The following is a 25,172-nucleotide window of genomic DNA, read 5'->3' on the forward strand; positions in this document are numbered from 1 at the left end:
TCATGTTATTCGGTTGCAAGGTCAGAACTATAGTCCTGATGAGAATTTTATGTACAGTTTTTATTGCTATGTACTCAGGACTATGAATCCATGTTAGTCTGTGAAGGGGCGAGTCCCCTAGCGATTAGCCAGTTCGATTCGTCAGTGCTCAGGGGCTCTGGATTACATATGTCATTATTGTCATTTATAATTCTTTATTGTCATTATTGTCTTTTATTGTATGTCTTTGATTTCTTTCTCAATAAAAAAAAAAAAAAGATTTGAAATTAAAAAAATTCTTACTCGTGAGTTGAAGTTTCCTGGTCATTTAATGATGGCATGGAAGGCACACAGAGCTAACCTTGAAGTATTTTGGTGCCATTTCAAAACGTCCTAGTGTGCTTATTTTGAGGTCTAGGTAAGTTTACTCTGTGTTGTACTCAGTGGCGGCTCGCAGAGGGGGTTCTGCGGGGCGGTTGGGATGGGGGAGGGGCAGGGTGGGGGGTTAGTGGAGTCTGACATACGACGGACAGGAGTAAGGTAAGTAATTAAATAAATACAACTATTTACCTTGCGCGCGCTGCATCGCCAACTCGGCAATGCACCGAAACACTAGTCTAATGTTTCTTTTGAAAAGTATATTTACAAATGGTTCCTCTGGGGCTCATTTTTCTTTTTTACTTTCAAGCCATTCTGAAGCAGAATGACCAAAGACGCTAGAGTGCGAAATACACGTTAATATATAGTTACCTGAGGGCCCCAGCACCCGCACGTCCAGGGGGGCCACTCCAGCTTTGCTGCAGTCCACAGTGAAGGTTTGAGGAATGTGGGCCCTGACGCCTGCCCCCAGCCCCGGGCCGGAGCACTTCACCTTACTGGGGTCCACCACCTCCTTCACGGGGACTCGGAACGGGCTTCCTGCCGGAGAGGAGAAAAAATACTGTTAAAAGACATTCAATTCACTGCAGAGGCTGGCTCTGTTAAACGAAGTCTGCAGTGCCATTACAGCAGACAGAAGCAGGCCGGTGCAGTGTCAGTAGAGTGCAGGGCACAAGTCGTAAAAAAGAAGTGGGGGGGCAAACTAGGTTAGGCAGTATGCAAGTGAAATGATGACGCGTGCCGTCACAGCACATGATGACACGACGCGTGACATTGCACATGACATCACAGGAACTGACCTCACAGGAAGTGACCTCACTGGAAGTGACATCAGATATTAAGACCCCACACATATGATTATCAGCTATATCATGAGTGCATAAGTGCATTATGAGATTTAACAAATGAGATTTGGCATTGGGGTTGTGCCAAAATGTGGCGCAATCCCAATTCAAAATCTGGACCTCTACTAATACATTTATTTACCCTGCAACAAAGAAATTGGCGACAAGGAGAAGCATGGTAGTAGATCTGTTATGCTTAATTGGTTGCAAAGTCTACATTTTAAAATATTTTATTGAGTTAAGGCTTCTGCTGTGAAGGTGCCCAGTAAATCTCAGGGAACAGTAATAATGGTGAGATATCTCTGGTAGTTAATGCACTTGCTGGAGATATCTGTGTTTTGTGAAGTTCCAGATTTGACTCAAAGTAGTCGAGAAGGTAAATGTGTCTCCTGCAAAGCACATCATCTAGCACGCAGATGACAGATTTTTATTTTATGTAGATTGTAACGTGGGTTTCAGCTTTTAACACAGATATCCTTTTGTTACCTGCAGTTTATAAATTGTAATCCTTCTAAAAGACCACAGTGAGGTATGAAGGACATGTGACTCCTACCCCTTGTAACACTCACTGTCTCATGTAGCTAATCTTGTACATTGATTTACACATGTACATGATTTATTGACCATGTTTAATGTGTATGTTACGTAAAGAGCTCTGACACTCTGCATTGGGTTACATAGCACTATAAAAGAAATAAAATAGTACTATTTAAATTATTTGTGTAAATACTGGGACAGACCACCAACACACCTGACATTCTTACAGTGCATGCATCTCCTACATGCAGGGACTGAACAAAGGCAAAAGCATACCTCTCTTAAGTACCTGTGAAGAGATAAAAAGCTGTGTGCCTTTGTTTCCACTCCATGGCATTTACATTTAATTGTGAGGTTCCAGGCCGCCTACAGTCAGGATATTCAAACAAAAGCCCAACCTCTCTTTCCAACTCAATAGCCTGCAGGCCTGGCATATGACCACCTTTCCCAAACCTTGCTGGCATTCAGGAAGCAGCAGCCTGAAGGGAAACCCCTGATTTCCACAGCCATCTGCAAACAGCAAAGGTTCATTGTCTCCCACCAACCCCAGGAGACCTGCACTTTTTCCTAAGATGGACCCGCCTATTCCGACACCAGGTTTTCTAGATCTGATGTTTGTGAGAGCAGATACATTTATCCATGTAAGGGCTAGATGTAGGCACCTCCCCCTCCCTCCTTTCATGCCAGGCCTGAGTCTGGAGCTGAACTATATCGAAGGCTATTCTTAGTCGAGGCCGGCTGATGTATCCAGGCTTAAAAAAGACCAGGGCTTAAGTGGCAGCCGATGGAAGACTGGAGTTTGCCACATTAAAAAAATGCAGCAAGGGAGGGGGCGTAAGGCAGCCCGGCAACCAGCATGTTCGGAACAAAACTGCCATGGTGTAGGGCACACTGAGAGCAAGGCGAGGCCGAAGGCAGCACAACAGCAGACACGGAAGGCATGGATGAAGAACAGCATGTGGAGTGCATGGTCCACCGTCTAGAGATACAGGGAGGAAAGTACCAAACCTCCACCCTAGGGGAAGGATGAGAGCGTTACGGCCGGAGCTGCCGCCTTTGGACCTGAGGAGCCAGGCTCGAGCCCGGCCGTCGGCTCAACATCCTGTGATTCTGGGCAAATCATTTAATCTTCCAGTGCCTAGTGCAGCTGGTGCTCATGTAAAGCGCTCCAATATCTTCGGGTCGAGTTTGTGTTATATAAAACTGCAATTTAAAAAAATAAGAATCGGAAATTCTCGGCCCTAATATTATCGTAATTTCCGCAGACCCTGGATATGCAAAGTTTTTATTATGTGAGTAGAGTCTTGAGTAGATCTCGCATACCAGCCTGCTTGTAGCGCACAGACTTTCCCACGTTTCCTATGTTTACACCCTAGCATATGTTCCCCTACAAACTGGCAATTTTTTTCATGTATACTTGTTGGGTCTGAAATTAGATAGATGGGGCATGGTCTTGTACGTTCTCTTTACAACTATCTTCCGCACAGCTTTGAAAGTGGATGGATGCTGTCAGTCTTTTTTTTCACTTCTGGGGGGGAAGAAGTCCTCATATTAACATGTAAGAAGAGATACACTGATAGTTTGGGGTTTGAAAAACAAACAATGTCAAAAGTTTGGTGACTCGCTGTGAAAATTGACGGCAGCCATCCACCTAACTTTTTAGGTCGAGCCCTGAGCCAGCGCGCAAGCGCTGCTCTGGGGTTGATCTGGGGTAGTTGAGTACGGGAGAGAAGCCACCCTCACTCCCCTGCCCATCTTTTTCATTGGCTTGTGTCTTTGTCCTTTACTAAATGCTGCCTTCCATTGGTTTATAGGCCTGTTAGTCCCTCCCTATGACGGCCATGTCATCATTTGTATCCTTGCATGGCTACTGGCCCCTTTACTTCGAGTACTATCTTCTCCCCGTGCCTTCTCCCCCCCCCCCGTAGTCCGCCCCTTCTCGTCCCCCCAGCACTCCCGTTGTTCGCACCCCCCTACCACCTGCCCCTGCTCCCTGGTTTGCAATACAATAGGTCTCGCATAAATGTGAGTCCTATTGCATTGCAAATGCTTGTTTTACCTTGCAGTGACTGCTTGGCCGGTAGTCATCTCTAAATTAGATGGACACCCGCCCATCAGGGTGGGGGATGTGAAGCCCCTGCCACCCTGACGACTGACAATCCACCCGCCAAGAGCTAAATCTGAGCTGTAGTATGTCTTGCTACATAGTGAGAATAGTGACATAATTATAGTTCAGTGTTGAGTGCAGTATTCTGACAGTGTGACAATATGATGATTTGGTCCAGTTGAGACAATCTGGGCAGTTATTTAGGGCTGACCTGTAGATATTATGGAAAATTTGACTATGGATTAATGACTATGGTGCATAAAAGATGTTGGGCACTGGTACCTGGAATGGGCCGTCCTCCGAAAGTGATGTTTACATCGTAGTCTCCGAGGGTGAATGGAATGTATTCCACAGAGCAGCTGCCATCTTTGTTATCCTTGCAGGACATCTTGGCCTCGGAGGGTCCCTCGATGGCCAGGCCAAGTCCACCCGTGCCAGCTCCTCTGGAAAACATCAAAACCACACAAGGTAAGTAAACGCTGCCACATGCACCATCTTGGTAGGAATGAAGAAGCCAAGGATTAAAGTACATATATGTGGATGATGTTTGAAACCAGCACCTCTTAGTTGTATCTCCTTGCACTGCACTATTCTTCCATATATTAACCTCTACCTGATATTGCTTGTTATTCATTTGCTCCATGAATTCTGCTCATATCTCTGGCAGGGTGTTGCCGCTTCCTACCTGCATCTTCAGAAGGACTCAAAGTCCAGGTTTGAAGCTGCGTTAACCTGTGTTGGCCATGCAAACTCCATTCACTGCAAAAAAAAGGCTTCACTCAATGCATAATGGCGATTGTTGTCTACTGTCTACTGGAAACGTGCTAACTTCCCAATTGGTCAATACAACTTTGACAGTTTTACTGAGGTTTATATGTTGTACTTCGCCATTACGCTGTGTGGCATGTCGGCTCACAGGATGCTACTAAGAGGAGATTTACGTTACTTTTAGCTACTGATACTAAAAGCTATGAGCCCTTTGAGCAGCACTCCATTCTTTTTTAGTGTGTCTGTTCAATTTTAAAACCAGCACCATGGTTTGTATCCCCATCACAATACACAAACCAGGATCAAAGTTCTAGGTCATGTCTGCTCTGAATGAGATTACAAGGAATTAATTCGATTTAAAAAGTAAAACAATAAAATATTGCATAATTTTCTAGTTCAAAATTGATTTTTGGAGAAGTTGTTTTATTTCACGTATTTTTTTACGTATAGCTTGTTTTTTAACCTCCCTTTCCCTACTCATTCCCTGCCCTCCTTCCCTTTCATTCTAGTTTCTCTGAGGTTAGCTGAGATTTTTGGCAGATTAAATCTGTTAACTTGTCTGTACTCTCTCAGCCTCAGCCAGTTTATGAAACAATTTAGCTTTTTTCCCGCCACTACAAAACTATTTTTCTGGGTTGTAAAAGCAAATTCTAAATCTGTCTTTATATCTTATTGTTTATGTTTTTTATTATGATTATTTCCTTTTATAGCTTGAAATTGAGCACCTGTCTCGCATTAAAAGTATTTATAGCAGAAGCAGCAAGCTTTTTCTTGGACTGGCAGAACTGGTTTTTGGCTTGGAGTGAGCAAGTGGTTTCCCACCTCACTTTCCCCTCTGGGTCTTTTCCCTTGTACTGAAGTTTCACTTAAAGGTCGCCACTCATCTCGTTGGATCGTTATGGTCACCTTTCAGTTGCCTTGATTACTTGTTTGGGATCCACCTCTGCATAAGGCCCCAGATTTTGCTATGGCCAAAAGGCGTGCAGCGGACATACCAGACATAGGCTCGCTTGACCTCCGCCCTGTTGGCTCCTTAAACCAATGACAGTAAAGTCCAAGCACCTATGTTGGTGACAGGCCCTGCTTTAAACCAATGATTCTGAGCCATTACCTGGAGGCATCGCTATAGGTGGGCTCTCTCACTATTGAAAGTGGCCTTGTGGCCTATTTGATGGGCCGTCAGTTTCCGCCCAACCCTCAGGCCAGTGCAGTGGCCAGCTCCAGTCTTGGAAGCTGTTGTTCTATTCCAGGCATGTTAGATGAGGACTTTAACTCGGGTGTTGTGGGCGTCTGCCACGGTTTGTATTTTAGTGTTCCCACGCAGACCCATGATTGTTTGCAGCATTTCAAGGAGGCTGCCCCCAGCTGCTGTCTATCACTACATACATGAGAATACTGCAACCCCTGAGCTGGTAGACACACAACGGCCCCCTCTTGGTGCCTATGCACGAAGTCTAAAGCGCTCTGTGTCACCCAGAAAGCCTGGCACATTAAAAGGCCATCTTTTTTATTTACCTCATTTCCCCTCACTACATCCCTGCTCAGTCATATTCTTGCAAAACAGGATGCTGAGCATCCTTGGTTTCTGTAAATGTGAGAAAGGGTCAGAACATGCTCCATTCTGGCTGACTCCCTGTGGAATCGCGAGCCTCCAAGGATTGCGACTGATGTAGAGAAAAGCATCCTGCAGTTAGCTACTTAATTTGTGTGTTTGCTGATAAAAGAGCACCTCGAAAACACTGGTGGTGAGAGCGAAAAGAAAAAAACAACTAACACATTTTTAATTGCAACAGCATCTATACAATGCATAGTACAGAATGTATTTGCAAACTGTAATCGCGGGGACCAATCTGCAGCTTTAAACATGTAACAGCGTTCTGTGACACAATTGTATATAAAGAGTAGGGTACCAAAATATTAACCCCTTAAAATCTTTAAATGTTAAAATAATATTATAGAAAAAATGTAGATGACCAAAATATCAAAAACGCAAATAGGTAAGTTTACATAGGGAAGCAGTAGCTTTACTATACTTACATATTTACCTTCTATATGTATGTGTGTGTATGTGTTCAAGGTACGTTGATGTGGGGTTAAGAAAACTGAATCTATATGCTGATATATTCTCACCATGTTTGATATTTTGGTCGTTGACATTTTTGCTATAATATTATGGTAGCACAATATTAAAAGCTCAAATTTCTGACATATGATCATGTGAGGAATATTCACAAAATTATATAAATTACATGAGGTTTTATGATGTCAGCAAAGCTTCTTCCTCCTAAAGGTAGAAATATGGAAAATGTGTTAAGATAGCCGAACTGGCACCTAATAGTAGGACAAGATGCACAGATGCAGACCCCTTGTTCATAGTGGTGACGAGGCACCCAGAGAGAGGGCTGAGGGTACTGGGGTTAAAGGGGGAGGGGTGGTTATAATTATACCCTTGTACTTTCTTGATTTTGATGAAGCTCGCAGCATCACTACAGTCAGCAAAAGTTGGAAGTGGCCCAGCGATGATCAATGCCACACAGGAGAAGGCCCGGTGATGATCAATGGCACACAGAAGAAGGCCCAGCAATGATCAATGCCACACAGGAGAAGGCCCGGCGATGATCAATGCCACACAGGAGAACAACCAGCAAGGATCAATGGCACACAGAAGAAGGCCCAGCAATGATCAATGCCACACAGGAGAAGGCCCGGCGATGATCAATGCCACACAGGAGAAGGCCCAGCAATTATCAATGCCACACAGGAGAAGGCCAAGCGATGATCAATGCCACACAGAAGAAGTCCTGGCGATGATCAATGCAGCACAAAAGAAGGCCCAGAAATTATCAATGCCACACAGGAGAAGGCCCGGCGATGATCAATGCCACACAGGAGAAGAAGGCCGAGCGATGATCAATGCCACACAGAAGAAGTCCCGGCGATGATCAATGCCGCACAGAAGAAGGCCCAGAAATGATCAATGCCACACAGGAGAAGGTCCAGCGATGATCAATGCTACACAGGAGAAGGCCCTTGTGAGGTCTATGGCATTCGAGTCAGGATTGTGTCACCCAATGGGAGCATGGCTTTTCCTTTTAGGAGGTAGTGCATCTACACTGCGCGTGCACTTTGTTCAGATTACAGAGATGGTTTAGCTGCAGATGAACGCCAGTTCAATGTGATGGTGGCGGGGAGGTGGAATGGGAATTAATACATTATAAGTGAGAATATTTTAGACAAAAGAGTCCTCGGATTCACAAGATGAAGTAAAGTTACTGTGGAACTTAATCATTGCAGTAATGCAATAGATATTCTAAAAAAGCATTGGTACGCAATCAATTAATTGAACAGGAGAAAGGGTTCCATAGGGCGTCCTCACTTTGAAGATTGCATGAACACACACTTATGGATACATCACTCTGGTCACATTAATACATTAATGCTCATGTGTAGGAAGTGAGGAAATCAAAAACATCTCTAAGTGATATACACAGCAAATTAGCTTATACATACTATAGACATGACAGAATGCCCTTCATTGGCTGTTCTGCCTAAAGAGATATGTGTGATACAAACCAGTCTTTTTTAATTGGATGTAATCTGTCCATATGTAACCAATGAAAGGACTGTGTATAATTTTGAAATTCATGAACATACTATTGTTACCAACTTCTAAAGTAAAACAATCTCTGCAAATATAATACTGTAAATAATATACACCAAGGTATTCAATTTAATAAGGGATATTTCAAATCAGACAGTCAGTGACTTCAATGTTTTTAAAAAAGTCACTAACCAGGTGATTATAATACGATCAGAGACTGAGGAACCGATGATCGACTTTCCTTTGGCTGAGGAACAACAGGCTGCTGCAGAGCCAAAGTGCTGCTGAGCAAATGAAGTGCAGGATATCATGAACGAAGGGACACTTAGAGAACTTATTTTTTCCTTTTTTTGTTCATTTCATGTTCAAGTGAATTTATTCCTAATGGAAGCATAAATAGACATACAATTCTTTAGCTCTGATTGTGAGTTGGGTTTTAATTTCTAATCCCAGAAATAATGTGCCTAATTTAATCAGAGGGCAGGCCTGGGTAAAATGCACAAACTTGTGGAATGTGGTGTGTTAAATACAGATCCTATGTGTTATGCCTCATTTTCAAATGACAAAATTAGAATAGAAGGTATTAGCCATCCTCGCTATGTAGCTTAGCCTGTGATAATGGTATCTGCCTCACCATTTTCCACCATACTCGGAATCGAGGCTTTAGCCTCAAGATTGGCAATTATATTTTCCCAAACCCTGAGTTCTGTTGGACTTTTGAAGAAGACAGCTGCTTAGTTACAGAGCATTGATTAAACATGGCTTTTTCCTAGTCAATAAATGATAACACATTCTCAAGTACTATTGTGTTTTTTTTTTGTCACTTTATCTTTTACAAATCACAATGCAATACCCACCTGGTTTCAACTGTGAAGTGGTTTGACTTGTTCACCAGACCTCCTTCCAGTCCTGGGCCATAGGCGCGGACGCGGGTGGGGTCACATCCCTCTGTGACAGCCACGCGGAATGGGCTCTTGGGTACAGCAACATCATCATACATGACCTCCACCAAATGCATACCTGCAACCCAGAAAACACCTTGTCACAAGGAGAAGGAACTAAGCAGGGAAGCAAAAATTCCATCAAAACCCTTTTTATGCCCAGGGCAATTCAGTGAGGAATTAGAGCAGGTTCATTACTCTGCCCAATGCACTTCATTGAGCTCTGTTTGAAGGCCCCTCATTGTGTCCAGTACATTTCCATAAAGGAGGTGCAGGCATAGGGCACTCACTATGTTCAATGCATCCCATTGGAGTTGAGGCAGGTATCTCACTGTGTCTAACATATGTCAGTAGATGAGAAAGAACTCTAAACAAGCCTCCTTCGCTTCAGGGGGGAGCTGCAGCAGACCCTCGCTGGCCAATGCCGATGGGGAGTTGTGGCCGAGACCTCATTTGTCGAAGACATTTCACCAGTGAGTGCAGAATCTATCCTTGCACCAAAGTTGCTGTCGGCACAGTATTTTTTAGTAGTAATTGCTAGTGAAAGGTAGAAAAGGTGGTCTTTGCAGGTTGTAAACTGGTTGTATGTCACAATATCAAGATCATTATTATCGACCCGCAAAAGTATTGAAACCACTCTATCAACTATAAGTATATTGTTACGGTAAGTACATACAGGGACAGATACACTTTTTTAACTTCACATCTTCTTACCTTAAAGATATATTGATAGTCAATACTGTGGGTCAATATTTTTGTACGTTGATATTTGACCACCTTATTGTGACCTCCCATCCTCTTAACCTACAGTCAGACCGTGACACACTCATTGTTTTTAACCTATGCGATAAATACATTGCTAAAATGAATTATTCCTGAGTGGGATTCACCTCTCAATTAGTCGTCTGAGGACCCTTGAGAGCCTGCTTGAGGGGGGTGGTTGGAGGACAGGAACTGAGGAGCGGAGAGCCGCTCCCCTGAACCCAGTGCTTGCCACCCACTTCTAAGAGACCATTACTGCTGGCTGGGTAGGAAATTCAGGGTACCCCTTACTTAAAGGGGGAAGAATAGGCTGTTGCAGCCTCTTTGACAAGTACCTTCTGAAGTGAGAAGAAGTGAAGGGGGCTGTGTTTATTTATGTCACTTTGTACCAGACTTATGGGGTGGAAGAATACATTACAGCCCTGTACATCTCATCGGCACAGACAAATGAGCATGTGTGGAAGCAGAGGACAGAGACATGTAGCAGAGCAATGGCATCAGGCCAGCTCCTGCACGGCGAAGCCCATTGAACCTGAATCCACACCCTGCCATACGCCGACAAGGAGTAGTTGTCGAGCGTGGAGGGAGGGCTTCGGAGGGTGTACGTGATCAGGATTAATTGTGGGCAGCAGCTGGGGATCTGACATTAGAGAAACCTTTGTGAGAGCTCCTCGTGTCCTGTTTCGACCCCTAAAATAACAGCCCTGGCAGCGTGACCGCATTCTCTAACCTTGAGGTAGCGCAGCATGCCCTTGGCAATTGCGCGGTCATGGTCAGGCTAGCCAAGCTCCTTCTAGAAGGGTCCAGAAGACCTTTTCAACCAGATTCTATGAGTCCAAGACTTTGAGTTGTACCTTTAGCTTAGGTCGCTTACAGCCCAATCCAAAAAGACCTGCTTTAGAATGCTTATTTCCATAGGTTTCCTCCCACATTTGGAGGAGCAGGAAGTGACAGTGTAAGTGGTGCTTCACTTCTGGTCTGATGTGAAGGTACCTGGAGGACAGGAGGAGGGATGGGGAGGGCTTTGAGGATGATAAAGAGACAGTGAGAGAGGGATGACATTCCGAAAGATGAGACACAGAAAGGGAGGGTGCATGGAGAGAGATAGGTATGGGAACAGAGGGTGCTTCTGGGCATGCAGAAGGAGAGAGACAGAGAGAAGTGATTAAATACACCCAGCTAGGGGCATACAGACAGAGGGCAGAGGTGGAACATCCAGAGTGAGATAGAACATAAAGAAAGATGGGGACTTACATACAGATGGGGCTACAGAAGGAGAGAAAGAGTAAAAGGTGTATGTCCCAACAGCGGCCCGTTCGTATGGGCTGACGGGCCAAGCCCCTCACCATTTTCCAGGCAAGAAGAGTTTCTGTCAGGCTGAGCAAAGGTCAGCCTTACAGACACTCTTCTTGTTCAGGTCAGGCAGCCAGGAGCTAGACATGTACTAAATGTGCAGTCTCCAGGCTGCCTTAGCTCAACTATGCTGGGCTGAAGATGTCACAGTCCTGTGGGCATGATCCCCTCAGCCTGGCAAAGATCCTCAAAGCCCTCCCCCTTGTAATGAAGGGGAGCATCATGGACTGCCTTGGACCTGGGTGCTTCAGTGTTAAGCCCTGAAGTGCCATAGGCTGAGTGTCAATCAGTGACACCTTGTCATAGAGTGGGGTGGGGTCAGCAGTCTCACTGACCTCATCCCACTCTGTGATGAGTGAGTGACTGCTGCCTCCACTCACTGGCTGACCCAGGGTCAGACAATGAAGGAAGGCAGCAGTTCGAATTCCCTGGGACCTCTGAGGGTTTTCTCTTGGACAGCTGCAGTGAAGGTAAGTTGTGTGTGTTTTATGTTTGGTGCATGCGTGTATGTATGAATCTATGTGTATTTGCATGTGAGTGTTGTGAATGTGTGTGTGTGTGAAAGCATGGGTGTGAGTGAGTGTGTATGTGTGCGTGTGTGGCCCCCTACCCCATCCCTGGTAAAATTACCCATCACCACTGGTATGCACAGAATCTCTGAAAACCATTAACAAAGCACTGCTTTATGCTCAAAAACCAAAAGCTTTTCACTGTTAAAAATTCAGATCTACTGTCTTTCGCAATATTTGTTTCAGAAATGTGTTGAAGGAGAAAGGGTGGATCATTAAACAGCTGTTACCCAAACTAATGTCAATGCGACCCCGATTAGGGGGAGCCGCACTTATCGCGTGACACCGGACCTGCACGGGGGGCTGGGGGCAGCGGCATGTGACGCCGCCACCACCAGACATTATTGGCAGCAGCTATTGGCCCGTAAGCACACAGGGATGGTCGCCTATGATCCGATCCACGTCGGCCCCACCCTTAAAACGGGTGGCAGAGAGGTGAGGAAGTCTCTTTTCACTGCTCCTGCTAACAAGACGCGGCTGGTCCCCCCCTGTCCGGGGTACCAGAATAATTTCTTTTGTCCCGCCCACCATCCCCTTAGGCAGCAGTTGCTTGTGTGTTAATTTTTCTCCTGTTTCTTCTCTTTCAGCCTCCAGGATTTAAGTTGCCATGTTTGGTATTGGCTATTTATGCTCATTTGTATTAACCTCTTCTTCTTACAGTGGTATCAGTGTTTTTTGTTGTATTTATTTTTGTGTCCTAGGTCTATGAGTGAGATCATGATTGTTGGGGCAGTTCCAGGCCATAAAAGGCATCCTTTTACTTGGGATAGGTGAGGACAGCGGTCTCAAAGGGCCATCCAGGGGGTTGTTTTCAGCAAGTCAGCTAGATGGTGTGGGGGGTGTGGTAATGCATGCTGTCAACTGGCCCTTACGGCCAATTCCAGCATGTGTGCGTGGGTGCAAGCTAGCAGCACAGGCTCTTGGAGGGATAATGAGAGTGTAGGGGGTGCCCGAGGTAGGTAACCTGATGAGTAAGATTACTCCGGGGTGGGATGCACAGGGGGTGGACCCCATCCCCCAAGATAGGGTCCCTCACAGGTTGAACAGTCATGAACTCACTCATAGCCTCAATGCTGGATACGCAGGGACAAGACTAGATATGGTTAGGAATGGTTATGTATTAGAGTCTATGTTAAGGTTAGCCATCCATCAAAATTGTACATAATACAAATTGTACATACTACTGTATGGGGTTTTGGGGGGTTTCTGTGTATTAATTCTGTAAAGTGATACTGAGTGTATTTCTTTTTAACATGTGATGTTTTTTGGTCTCATAATAAATTCAGCTGGGTGTTTACACCTCATAACCCAAAACGTTTTACAAAAAACGGTTGTGTGCTGCCTTTCTGATGGAGGATGATGGGAGCACAGGGAGGGAGGACCTGGGGGTTATTTCATGGCAGGTGCGGGGTCTCGGCGATACATGGCCATATCCAGTTTCTACCAAAGTTAATAGACCAGTCTTCCTCCTGCTTCTCCCAATCTCCTCATTGCAGTTGAATAGTTCACCCTCTTTTTGGAGGGGTTCTTCAGCATGTAAGCTTGAATTTTGTTCACAGAGTTGAGGAGGCCCAGATAAGCATTGCTCTGAAGGCAGGTCCCAGCAGCCTGTCACGCGTGCTCTCCAGCTTTCGGAGACCCATGGCTATGCGAGGAGGCCTGGTCTACCACCTGGCCCCAGTGATCTCACCTGCTTCTGTAGGTTGAAAAACTTTCAGTGAAAAGATTTGTGATTTCACCAGGCTCGAGTATAGGTTTTTGTCACAGAGAAGCACTAGGATGGGCAGTAGGGGGGGTTGAGATCCGGCACACTTTGAACGTCCTTAGAGGACAACATTTCTGGACCGGCTTTAGACAGGAATGGATGAATCTATCTTGGACAGGAAGTAAGAGAACTCTATTGCTCAGAAAGGGTTGGATTTATTGCACAGCAAATTGTGGTTTCGTTTTGCATAGGAATTGATACATCTGTTACGCACAGAAAGTTGTGGAGTTCTTTTGCACTGTAAGTGTTGGATATATTTTGTATAAGGAAGTGATAGATCTCATTTGCACCGGCAGTGGTGTGTCTTTTTCGCAGCGGAAAGTGTGGTTCTGTTTCTGCATAAGAATTGATTGTCTTTTTTTGCACTGGAAGTTGTGGGTCAGTTTGCAAATGGATTGTTGGGTATATTTTGCACAGGAAGTGGTGGAACATAACATCTTGCACCAGTAGTGTGGATCTGCCTCCTACAGAAAGGAGTGGACCCATCTTGGAAAGGAAGGGAGGGTTTTTGGGCAGGTTTATCAGCTGCAACTTCGACAAGCAGAGGTCGGGGTGCTCTTTGGTAGGAGAGCGGTGTGGTGTGTTTCTTTGCTCCAGAAAGTGTGTCTCCATTTTAGCTGGATAGTGCCGGTACTGACATTGGGGGTGAGTTTTTGCACAATGAGTGTCTGACTGCCTCTTTGCCAGTGTGTGTGTGCATGGATTACATGTATGTGTATGAAGCACCAGGGTACAAAGATGCATGTTTCTCTGCCACAGAACTCATTTCTCTCCGTTTTTGTGGCTATGATAGTGCTTGCATGTGCTTTTCATCGCTGGGAGAACCCCGCACGCTCTCACATTACAGAATAAATCTCTCCTTGGGGCCTGGGGCAGAGAGCTGGGTTTCAGATTTGCGTGCTTGGTCCACACAATATTTGTTTAAATGCAGAAATGTGTGTGCATGGCGTGCCTCAATGAACAACTATTTATTCCACGTACCCTGGAGCGAAGGGTCCCCGGGCGGGGCGCGAGAACTGTTACTGCCAGCATCTCCCTCACGTGAATACACCAGTGTGTATGAGTGTGTGTAGCTCTCCGTAGGTGTATGAGTTTCCATATGCGCCTGCGTTTGTCTCAATAAGTGACTATGTGCAGTTATATGCATTTATAGAAATAATGGTGTGTGTTGCATGTGTGTGCTTAGTACCGGTCTCTGTGTCCGAGTGTCTGCGAGCAACCTCCTGGACATTTCACGTGTGCGCATTTCGATGCATGTGTGCATGTGCATATCCATCTGATTGCAGTAGATGATGGGCTTTATGCCATGTAACATTTCAAAGAACACTGCATCTCAGTGCTGTTAGCAGAGAGCGTCTGCTCCCAGCCACCAGCCATCCCACCAATCACTCTTTGACCGTATCTCTGCCTTTGGTCTTGTACAGTGCTCCACGCTGTACACATAACATACATACAGAGATCTGTAGTGCGCTGTATTGCCATTACTATGACCTCACAGCGCTGTCAGAGTTCAGGGACCTTCACACCATGGATTCCGTCACAGATCAGGGTCTGTTTTGTCTGAGTTGGGTAATTACTAATGTGGGTGTGGTTAATATACTGCTTTCGTGTAGTTGTTTGCTTGTACGTGTGTTGTGATGATTGTTCAGTGTGTATAGCCGGAGGTCTTTACTAACCCAGGTATGTACCGTATTTTGTGCTAGCTCGGTTTGAGGTATTAGTCTGGGGTAAGCTTGGGTGTGGCATAAAGTGGGCAGGGCTACCTCAGTTACCATGACAACAAATGCATGGCTTTGTACATTCAAAACTGGGAACAAAAATGAGCCCTTGCCTTGCCGTGATGACTGCCCTCTCTTCCAGGGTACACAAACGACACCTTCCCTTTCCGGGCATGGCCTTTTTACCCAATCTCACCTGCCACTCCGTGTGCCTTGCTAAAAAACACAGAATCTTTCCCTCCCCAACCAGACAGCCCATTCTGAGCAGGCACCCCACCTTCCCTGTCTTTTAATACACTACCTCCCCCCAAAACCCTTCCCTGGGAAATGGACTAACCATGTTCACTTGTAGGTCTTGCCTGGCTCATGGACTCTCTATGCTTGCCTTGCCACACAGGCTTCCCCACCTGCATAAACAGGGCCCCTCTGCACCTCACTGGATCCTTCATCGACACACAAATTATTTCACCACTCACTTGGTTGTGTCTCAGCACGTGCATTATGTTAACACTCCCCACCCCATACATTAGTACACTCCGATCCCTGGTCCGCCATTGGTGCACACATGTTGGCACCACTTTCTGGACTCTACTTTGACACACCACTTCTTTTGGCTCTCTTTAGACCTACAGATTCTATCGCATCTCCCTGAGCCCTGCCTTGGCACACGGATTCTGCCACCATTCATTTGGCCATGCCTTGGCACACACATTTTTCCGTACCATCGAAGACCCTGCCAATTCATTCCTCCCATAGCTGAGATGTTTCGTCAAGTGCCGTGCTACATGGACAGCCAAAAAATACAAATGTACCAACCTAAAGTAGGTATTATGCCAACTCAGTAACAAGAAGTGGATGTTCGGCATGCAGGAAAGAATTGGTAGCCACTCATAAAAAGCAGTGCCAGAGCTGAGCGCATCTTCTGATGGCGCAGATGCTATTCATGGACATCAAGTACATGTATACAAGCATAGCAGCTGCTTCGCTGGCTTGTTCTATGGTGCCCCTGGAACCACCCTGGCAGTACCCGTGACAAGATTAATGAATGCAGTGATAGGAACCGGAAGTGAACAGAGTGGGGTCCATGAGCCATGTTTACTTCCTGTAGCTTCCCTTGACCCTCCCCTTACCTCTGAGCAGCAAATAGGAGGCCATTGAGGGGCTACGAGTAGGGCAAGGGATACCCGGATGTTATCCGGTGTGAAAGGGTATATGATATTACATCTGCTGCCCCTGGCATTCTGGTGAACCAAAAGCCATGATGTTATTTCACAGTGACTGAAAGTTAATAAGCTGAACATGTTTTGATGAATAAACAAAGAGCACAGCGTTCAGGGACTTGGGTTAATTATAGACAGGCTCTCCCAGGGAAAGAGGTACAGACTTGTGAAGAGGTGTGGCGCCGCGGCCAAGGCGACTGAGGGAAGAGGTGTGGCGCCGCGGCCAAGGCGACTGACGCTAGAATCTGGGGCTCACGGTTCGATCCCCGGCACTGGCGGCAGGTTAGCCCAGCACCATGTGACTCTGGGCAATAGCTCGCTTAATCTTCCCGACGGCCCCCAGCGCCTTCGGGATGCCTTTGGTTAGCAGTTCGCGCTTTACAAATACTGGATTTATTTGCAGAGGAGACCCTTGCTAAAAGACCAGTGGTAAAGGGACACTAGGACTGCTGTGAATACAACATTTCCACACGAACTTTGGGCGTCTTGGAACTGCCTGCATTGAGGAATTCTTGCTACTGCTGCCTTTGCTGACAACACCCAAAATATACTGGAGGAATTCCTCTAACTACTGCCTGCACTGAGGAATTTTTGGTGCAATGAGGAATTTCTCCAACTACTGCCTGCACTGAGGAATTTCTGGTGCTGAGGAATGCCTCCAACTACTACCTACCCAGAGGGATCCCTCCAACTACTGCCTGCCCAGAGGGATCCCTCCAACTACTGCCTGCCCAGAGGAATCCCTCCAATTTCTGCCTGTCCAGAGGAATCCCTCAAACTACTGCCTGAACTGAGGAATCCCTCAAACTTCAGCCTGCCCAGAGGAATACCTCCAACTACTGCCTGCCCAGAGGAATACCTCCAACTACTGCCTGCCCAGAGGAATACCTCCAACTACGGCCTGCCCAGAGAAATACCTCCAACTACTGCCTGCCCAGAGGAATACCTCCAACTACTGCCTGCCCAGAAGAATCCCTCCAACCACTGCCTGTACTGAGGAATTTCTGGTGCTGAGGAATTCCTCCAACTACTATCTACCCAGAGGAATCCTTCCAACTACTCCCTGCACTCAGAGATTCTTGGTGCACTGAGAAACTCCTTTAGCTACTTCCTGCACTGAGGTTTTACACTCCAAAGTACTGCCCGTACTGAAGATTTCCTGTAACTTCACCTGCGCTAGGCCTACGCCGATCACTTCTTGAAAATACTGCAGCAATGAGGTTTTTACTTCTTGGAACTACTACCACTTCTTCTAAGTCCGACCTCCTGGAATTACTCCCTGCTCTGAAGACTTACTTGAAGCATAGCAGAGATTTGCCTACTCTTTGTACTGTCTGAAACTACCACCTGCATTGAGGATTTCTTGGAATTACTCATGCCGCAGTAAGGACAATGAAACTCGGTGGCACTGAATAAGACCTAGTACTACTACTGTCCACACTGATGATGCCCTCATAGAGTAGCTCTTAGAGCTACTGCCCATACTGAGGGCTTCCTAAATCTACTGCCTACTGTGATAACACCTTCTAACTACTGCCTCCAGCAAAGACTTCCTGGAGCTACAGCCTGCATTGAGGAGATCCTGCAACCGTTGTCCCCATGTAGGACATCCTGAAACTACTGCCTGCTCTGAGAACTTCCTAGAACTATTGCCCACACAGAGGACATTCTATTACTGTGGCCAAACTGTGGGTATACTGTTACTACTTCCCTTCTCCAATTACAAGCACACACGGCTCCCACTTTTTAAGTGTATCATATTAGAAAATCTTGAAAGTAAATGCCTTAGTTCTGGCCCCGTAGGGCCTATCTTGGACACCACTAGAAGCCTTTTCGACAGCGCTAAAGTCCTTTGGTGCAAAACAGTTGATGGTGAAGGATAGTTTGGCTGTGATAGTCTGGTTGGCTCAGGCAGAGATACAGAAGTAAGACCTCAAAAATGGAGCAGAGCAAAGAGCTTGCCAAGAAAGATTTATTTGCCGAAGGAGGGGCTGGGTGTACGGAGGTGGGAGGGTCCGTTGCTAACAAAACATTGTAATTTAATTTAGGCATCATAAGGAGTCCACACGTCTTCAGATTAATACAAATACATTAGGGCCTGGTTTAAAGTTTGGCAGACAAGATACTCCACAACTAAAAAAGGATGCAGCAGTGGTGGTTGTGAAATTCTGCGAGGAAGCGCGGTGAATGAAGCCTCCATTTCTCCCCGTTTGATAGCAGGATGAAAAACCCCGTCACAAACATGACAGATATACCGTACGCTGTATTACAATTGCTATAGGATATAATGCACTTGTAATACAGCGGACATGATAACCGCCATGTTTGAGAGGGATTATCCCATTCGCAAAACTCTAATACAGGGCCTAAGGAACGGGAAGATGACAATTGGATGGGTATGAATGAGGTGGTAAAACAATCTAAGACACAAGAAATATTAATTTTAATAAATTACTCTGAACTTCACATATTACTTCACATTTTTAGTACAGCATTTTCAAATTTAGAGTATTTCCTCTCTGTTTTTTACCAGAACAGGATCACATACTGCTATAAGTTTACCATGGGGACAGGAAAGGAAAAGAGCTTCTTGTAAACTAGCTAAAAAAGAAGGGGTCGTGGAAGTACAGCCCACATGATCATATACTTACCGTCTTCGTAAGCTGTGTATTGAACACGATATGTCCCATCACCATTATCTGTGATGAAGCTCTCCGTCTTGGCACCTGAAGGGTTGATGACACGGGCTTTGATGTGGCTGCCCCCTGTTTTAATGAGAGAGCGGGCATCCACAGTGAACTCTGTAGTGACCTCACGAAGAACACCTGGGGAGAAAAAAACAGGAAAACTGAATCATTCATCACACACCAATATCATATGCTGTCCAGGGTAGCCATTCTGAATTTCGCCTCCCTAGTCACTTCAGACTGTGACCATGTGTGATCCATTAATATCATTTCAAACCTCACGACTTATGGCTTCTGAAAATGGCAACATGTTCCATCAAATAGATCTCTAACCTCAAATCCCAATGACTTAAGAACAAGGACAAGAAAGTTCCATTAAAAGGGTTTCCACTACTACCGATGGAGTGACTTTAGAATCTGACTACGTGTGATCCAAAAAGACATTTCCAATCCAACTCTTCAGTTACATCAGATCCACGCCGCATGTCATCATCAAAAGTTACTTCTAACCCCAACTCTTTAGTGGCTTCAGAACTTGTCCGTAAGTGAGCCACCAAGTTCACATCTCACCCTACCTCTTACTGGACTTCACAACCCCCCATGTATGCATGTCTAAGAAATTGCATTTTGGTGTGCCTCTGATTTGCTTCTGCATTTTCCAAAGGGATCCAAAATTAGATATCCTGCCTCATATGACATAATACATTTTCTACAAACAAAAATACTAACAAATCGATAGGTGCCATATTCTGTATCCAACACATTCATCTAAAATCTTGCAAAGAACAAGTTATTCAAATAAAAAGGCAGAAGACTGTGAAACAAACTAAATGTGTTTTCTTGCATAGGGAGTGTGTTTATTTAAATCAACACAAGAAGAGATCCCATTTTGAGAACAAGATATGCGAAAGACCTAACGTAGTGATTTCATTACAATCTCTACTGGAGCTGACCACACTCAATTACTCAAATCTCCCAGTCTCTGCCTTCTCTCTCAGTAATGACCAGATGCCTCCATCTTGTTTCCAAAACACCTACCTTGCCCTCTTCCCAGTCCCCCACTCAAGCACTCATCCACGTTGTGGTTAAGTGATACACGAATGCCTAGGTACTAAGAAGCAGAGTTTAATTCCCACTCTCTTCTGTGGGCCAGGAATTATGACCATACTCCTGAACTAAGTCACCGGAAGGCTCATGCCCAACACCCTACAGTAAACAGGAACCATAATTACTATACCACTAATGAAATATGATCGTGTTTATCATTGTACCCAATCCACAGCAGTGATGTAAGAACCAGTGCTGTCCTTATGTACACAGATGCCCACTTCAATCATATACTCTCATCTCTGGAACTCAACACACTTTCCATTGCCTCCAAGATCTGTGCGCCATTTCCCGTTCTATATTTAATTTATTACCCCCAGAATCCCTCAGTCATAAAATCTCACAACTGTAGGTATGGGAGGATCACCAATGACACTAACCTGGATGGTTGTGCCCTGCAACAGCTGTGGTACTGAAGCCAGTACTTTAATGATGTGTGTATCAAGACCCCGCTGCATCACTCAGCTCCTTCCCTGGTGCTGAACTAGAGTATTAAGACCCTGGATAATCATATCCGACCCCTATTGAGGTGCAGGAACATCCTTTATGCTAATGTATCAGGACAGGAAATCTGTGTGCCCAACCTTCTGTTGTGGTGCAGGAACCACTATTGGACCAACGTTCTTGGGCACCCGGGATTGTTGTGTTAAAGTCGTGCCTTTATGCAGGAATCATTAATATAATAACACACTAGAGCTCCTTGGGTTATCGTGCCCGATCCATGTTGCGGTGTGGTCTGTTATGCCCAGCACACCAAAGTACATGGGCCCACAAGTTAATTCCCAGCCCCTCCTGTGGTGCAGGAATTATCACGATACACCTGAGCTAAGGTGTCCGGATACACATGCCCAACGCCCTGCTGCATTAAAGGAACTATTACTACCACACTCATGGACTAGCATTGCCTTGATAATTGTGTCCAATCTGCTGCAGTGACAAAGGAACCAGCACAATATAATTTCATTAAATGTCCTCTATTATCATGTCCAATGCCCAGCAGTGCTATAGGAACCAGAGCAATACTAGTGTAGTAGAATGTTCACGATCCTCTTATCCAGTCACTTGCTGTGAAATAGGAACAAACACTGCACTAAATGAGTGCGATGCCCTCGATCATCATGTCTGATCCCCTGCGGTGGACACGACCCAGCCTACATATTAGTGTAGCACAATACCTTTCATTATCATGTCCAATTCCCTGCAGTGATACAGGAAGCAATCCTATATGGATATTGTCGGGTGGCCTTGATCATCATGTCCCATTCTCCATTGGGGAGCTAGAGCCAATGCTATTTTGAGGTATTAAAATGATTACCTGCTTTTGGAGGCTAATCCTGGAGTTTACTGCTCCATTGGTTAGAAAAATCGACCGGCCTTAGCTACTTTCTTATAAATTGAAATTAACTTCTCTTAAGAAGTCGTGTTACCCTTCACTAACGTTTCTCATGTTATGAACCATATGGTGTCTACTTTCGCAACCATAGCTTAGAATTGACGATAACCTGATTCATAAGAAAACTCAGCTGAAAGAAATTGCACCAGGCGAATATTGTGATTTGTTCTTCATTTTCAAAAATGGCGCAGAAAGTGTGCATACAACAAAATGGTATGCTTGTCAAATTGTGATCTAAATGCTCACAACCCGTGCACTAACTGCTCTTGGGTGCATTCCGCATCAGACTATTAGTTAGAAGCAAGCATGAATGAGGCACATGATGAAAACTGACACATTACAGTAAATATTCTTATCTGTATTTATATTATTGCTTATAATCATTGACAATTGTCATCATCACACTACTATCAACAGCTTTATTTTGTTATCATTGTTTTCATGTGTGATTGACTGATATGGTAAGTGCAGCCTTTGGGGTCTAACGCTACAGTGGTGTCAGGCCCATTCCCGCATGCTGCCCCACAAATGCACTTCTTCAGTCTCCTTCCTTTGGAATTAGCTCTGATAGAGACAAATTGGTGCAAACTCTTTGCTCCACTGTTGGGACTCAACAAAGATGCTTTAAGCTGTAGTAGGCTGCATGAGTGTCATGAGCTCTAATGCAAAGAAGGAAAATATGCCCGTCCCCTTCCGGTTGGGGAGTGAAGGGCCGTCATAACTCGGATGCAGTGTCTCTCACATCCCTGAGGCCAAAGCCGCTCCATTTGCTACACCAATGATAGCTGCGGCCCTGGAGCTGTGTCTACTTTGTGTCTGGGTTCCTTAACTGACTTGCCCTCATTTGGCTAATCACATCTTGATTATGCAAACACTGTCATTCACTTGTAATGCCACCTTCATTGGCCAGACTTTCTCAGCTCATGCATTAACAGTTCCAGCATGGCATCTTTGTGAATAGTGTGATTTTTGTGCATGCACAACTTGCACAACTCCCCCCAGGCTTCATTAGTTCCCACATATACAACACACAGCCACAAAGCAATAGCATCCTTACCTCGTGGTTCTACGCCTGGCCCAAAGACTTTCACTCCGCTGGTGTCAACAGCAGGGTCCACATTAACCCGGACTGGGAATTTAGGCACTGCATGTCCTCCATATTTGATGGTGATGGTGTACATGCCGGGGAAGGCCGGGATATAGGTGATGCTGTAGGTTCCATCACTATTATTCTGTATCAAGACCTCCGCCTTGGCACCAGAGTCTGAAATGATCTCTATGGTGAGCTCGGCCTCCCCAGCCTTGGAGCAGTCCACTGTGAACGTGGCGGTTTCCCCCGCCTTGCCATACTCCAGGCCGGGCCCACTGACCGTTACTTTGCTGGGGTCGAAGACCGGCTTGATGTCTGCCTTGAAGGGCGAGCCCGGGATGTGGACATCGGCGAATAGGATGTTGATGGCATACTCTCCGGACTCTGTTGGTAGGTAGGACACCGAGCAGGAGCCGTCGCCATTGTCCTGGCACTCGATCTTGGCCTCACAAGGTCCCTCTACTGTCAGGCCTAAACCTCCGGTGCCCGCGCCTTTGGTATCGATGGCAAAAGGTGCTGGTTTACCCACAAATCCGCCTTTCAGTCCTGGGCCATAAGCACGCACCTGTGAAGATATCAGGAACAAATAATGAATGATGGCACAATATGTGACCCGGGAATCTTTCACTCTGGTCTCTTCAGTCCTGTGTTATGTTTTGCATGTGCTTAGTTCGGCTTTTACAAACTTACGTTTGACATGTGTATACTACACTCTTGCACCTTTTTTCTGTTGGGTGCGTCACACCAGTGCATCCTCAGGCTATACCATGACTATACGATAATAAATCACACATATCTGCATTAGATGCTAAGGGCCTTATTAGGAGTTTGGCGGTCCAATGGTCCGCCGAACCCGTGGCCCGCCACATTAGGAGTGTGGCGGTTGGACCGCCACTGGACCACTGCTGCCGCCAGAGATCCACAATCCCTAGTGGTGGTGCAGCGCACGGAGGCCCCTAATATGCTGGTGGTGCCGCTATGGCACCGCCAAGCATATTGAGCGTTTCCTCACTGCCGCACTTTTCATGGCGGTGCGACCGCCATGAAAATTGTGGCGGTGAGGAAACAATGGGGGATCGTGGATCCCTGCGGCATCAGTGGTCTTGTGGCGGTCCAACCGCCACAGTCCTAATGCGGCAGGCAGACCTCCAGTCTGGCGGTCCGCGTAGCGCTACCACGGGTTTGGCGTCCATTGGTTCGAACTCGTAATAAGGCCCCAAGTCTCTTTCACACATCTGAACTTGTAATCCTCTACCGCACGCAGCAGCACTCACACAAGGGTTGCCTTCTCTGTGTCCCTTTCTTCCATGGTTCCCACAGGGGGCTGCCCTTCCTTCCCCTTTTTACACAGACTCTCAAGTGAGGTCGCGTTGGTGATATGCCCTCTTTCTCTCTGAATAGGGAGATGTCATGTCGTGAGGTCGTCACTGGGACTCGAGGCTCACAAATGAGGTCTCCCTATATCCGGCCCTATGAGGCCCTTTAAGAGGCCTATGAAAATGGTAAATGTGCACCAACGTCATTCACTCCTCAACAGGTGAAAACGGAGACGAGGCGCTCTCCTCAGGGGCCCCTTGGCCTTCCAGCAGTGCCAGTGACGAGATGCAGCGCTCCCCTCCCCCCACAAGCCACCAGGCTTCATACGGAGGTGTCACTGACAGGACACATGTTACAAGGCCTGGAAAATTCTGGTAACCCGGCCCATGCTCCCGGACGGGGTTTCCCCGCAGAAGAACAGATCCGGTTTCCTCTTGCAGCGGACAGGCCTGTATTGCTTACTTGTAACCGTCCCCCGGGGACTGCACTGATACATCAGAGCAATGTTTGATTGGGGCCCTCCGTGAATGTTCTGTTTAAGTCCAGCTGATCCCTCCCAGCCCCCCACAACACACCCAAGCAAGCCAACTCCAGAGCACTCGTTCACAAGGAAAATCTGTAAAAATGAAAAACACATGGCAGCGGAGACCAGAGGGGGAGGAGATGGAGAGAGGGAAGAGGGTGTAAAGAAAGTGTGAAGAGAGAAAGACAGCGAGAGGTGTAAGAAGGAAGCAAAAAGAGTGGGAAGGAGGAAAAGTGGTGAGTGAGAGTGAATTGTCAGGTGGAGGAAGACGGAAGGAATCTAGAAAGGTGGGAAAGAGCAAGCAGGGAAGGAAAGGATGGAAAAGAAGCCTGGCACTTAGGGAGGGAACAGGAAGTAGTGGGGAAGAAAGAATAAAGGGAAAGGAAAAGAAGGGAGTGGGATTGGGAGGAAGCAAGGAAGGAAAGAAGAAAGGAGGGAGAGAGTAGGCGGTGAGAGAAGGATTGAAGAAAAGTCAGAAGTGGAGAGAAAGGAAGGAGAGATACGAGAATGAT

General features: G+C 46.0%; 1 protein-coding gene across 5 annotated transcripts in view; it reads right to left on the reverse strand.

Moving 5' to 3' along the window:
• FLNC (filamin C) overlaps positions 1-25,172 on the reverse strand; it is a 206,718-nt gene that overhangs the window by 52,660 nt on the left and 128,886 nt on the right. For all 5 annotated transcript variants that reach the window (XM_085653708.1, XM_085653712.1, XM_085653707.1 and 2 more), the window contains 5 exons: positions 22,788-23,385; positions 19,195-19,368; positions 9,073-9,235; positions 4,129-4,289; positions 730-897 (listed from right to left, as the gene is read on the reverse strand). In XM_085653708.1, coding sequence (XP_085509834.1) covers positions 730-897; positions 4,129-4,289; positions 9,073-9,235; positions 19,195-19,368; positions 22,788-23,385 — 1,264 coding nt within the window. The remainder of the gene's footprint in view (positions 1-729; positions 898-4,128; positions 4,290-9,072; positions 9,236-19,194; positions 19,369-22,787; positions 23,386-25,172) is intronic.

This window comes from Triturus cristatus, chromosome 4_1 (assembly GCF_964204655.1).
Source record: "Triturus cristatus chromosome 4_1, aTriCri1.1, whole genome shotgun sequence".
Lineage (NCBI taxonomy): Eukaryota > Metazoa > Chordata > Amphibia > Caudata > Salamandridae > Triturus > Triturus cristatus.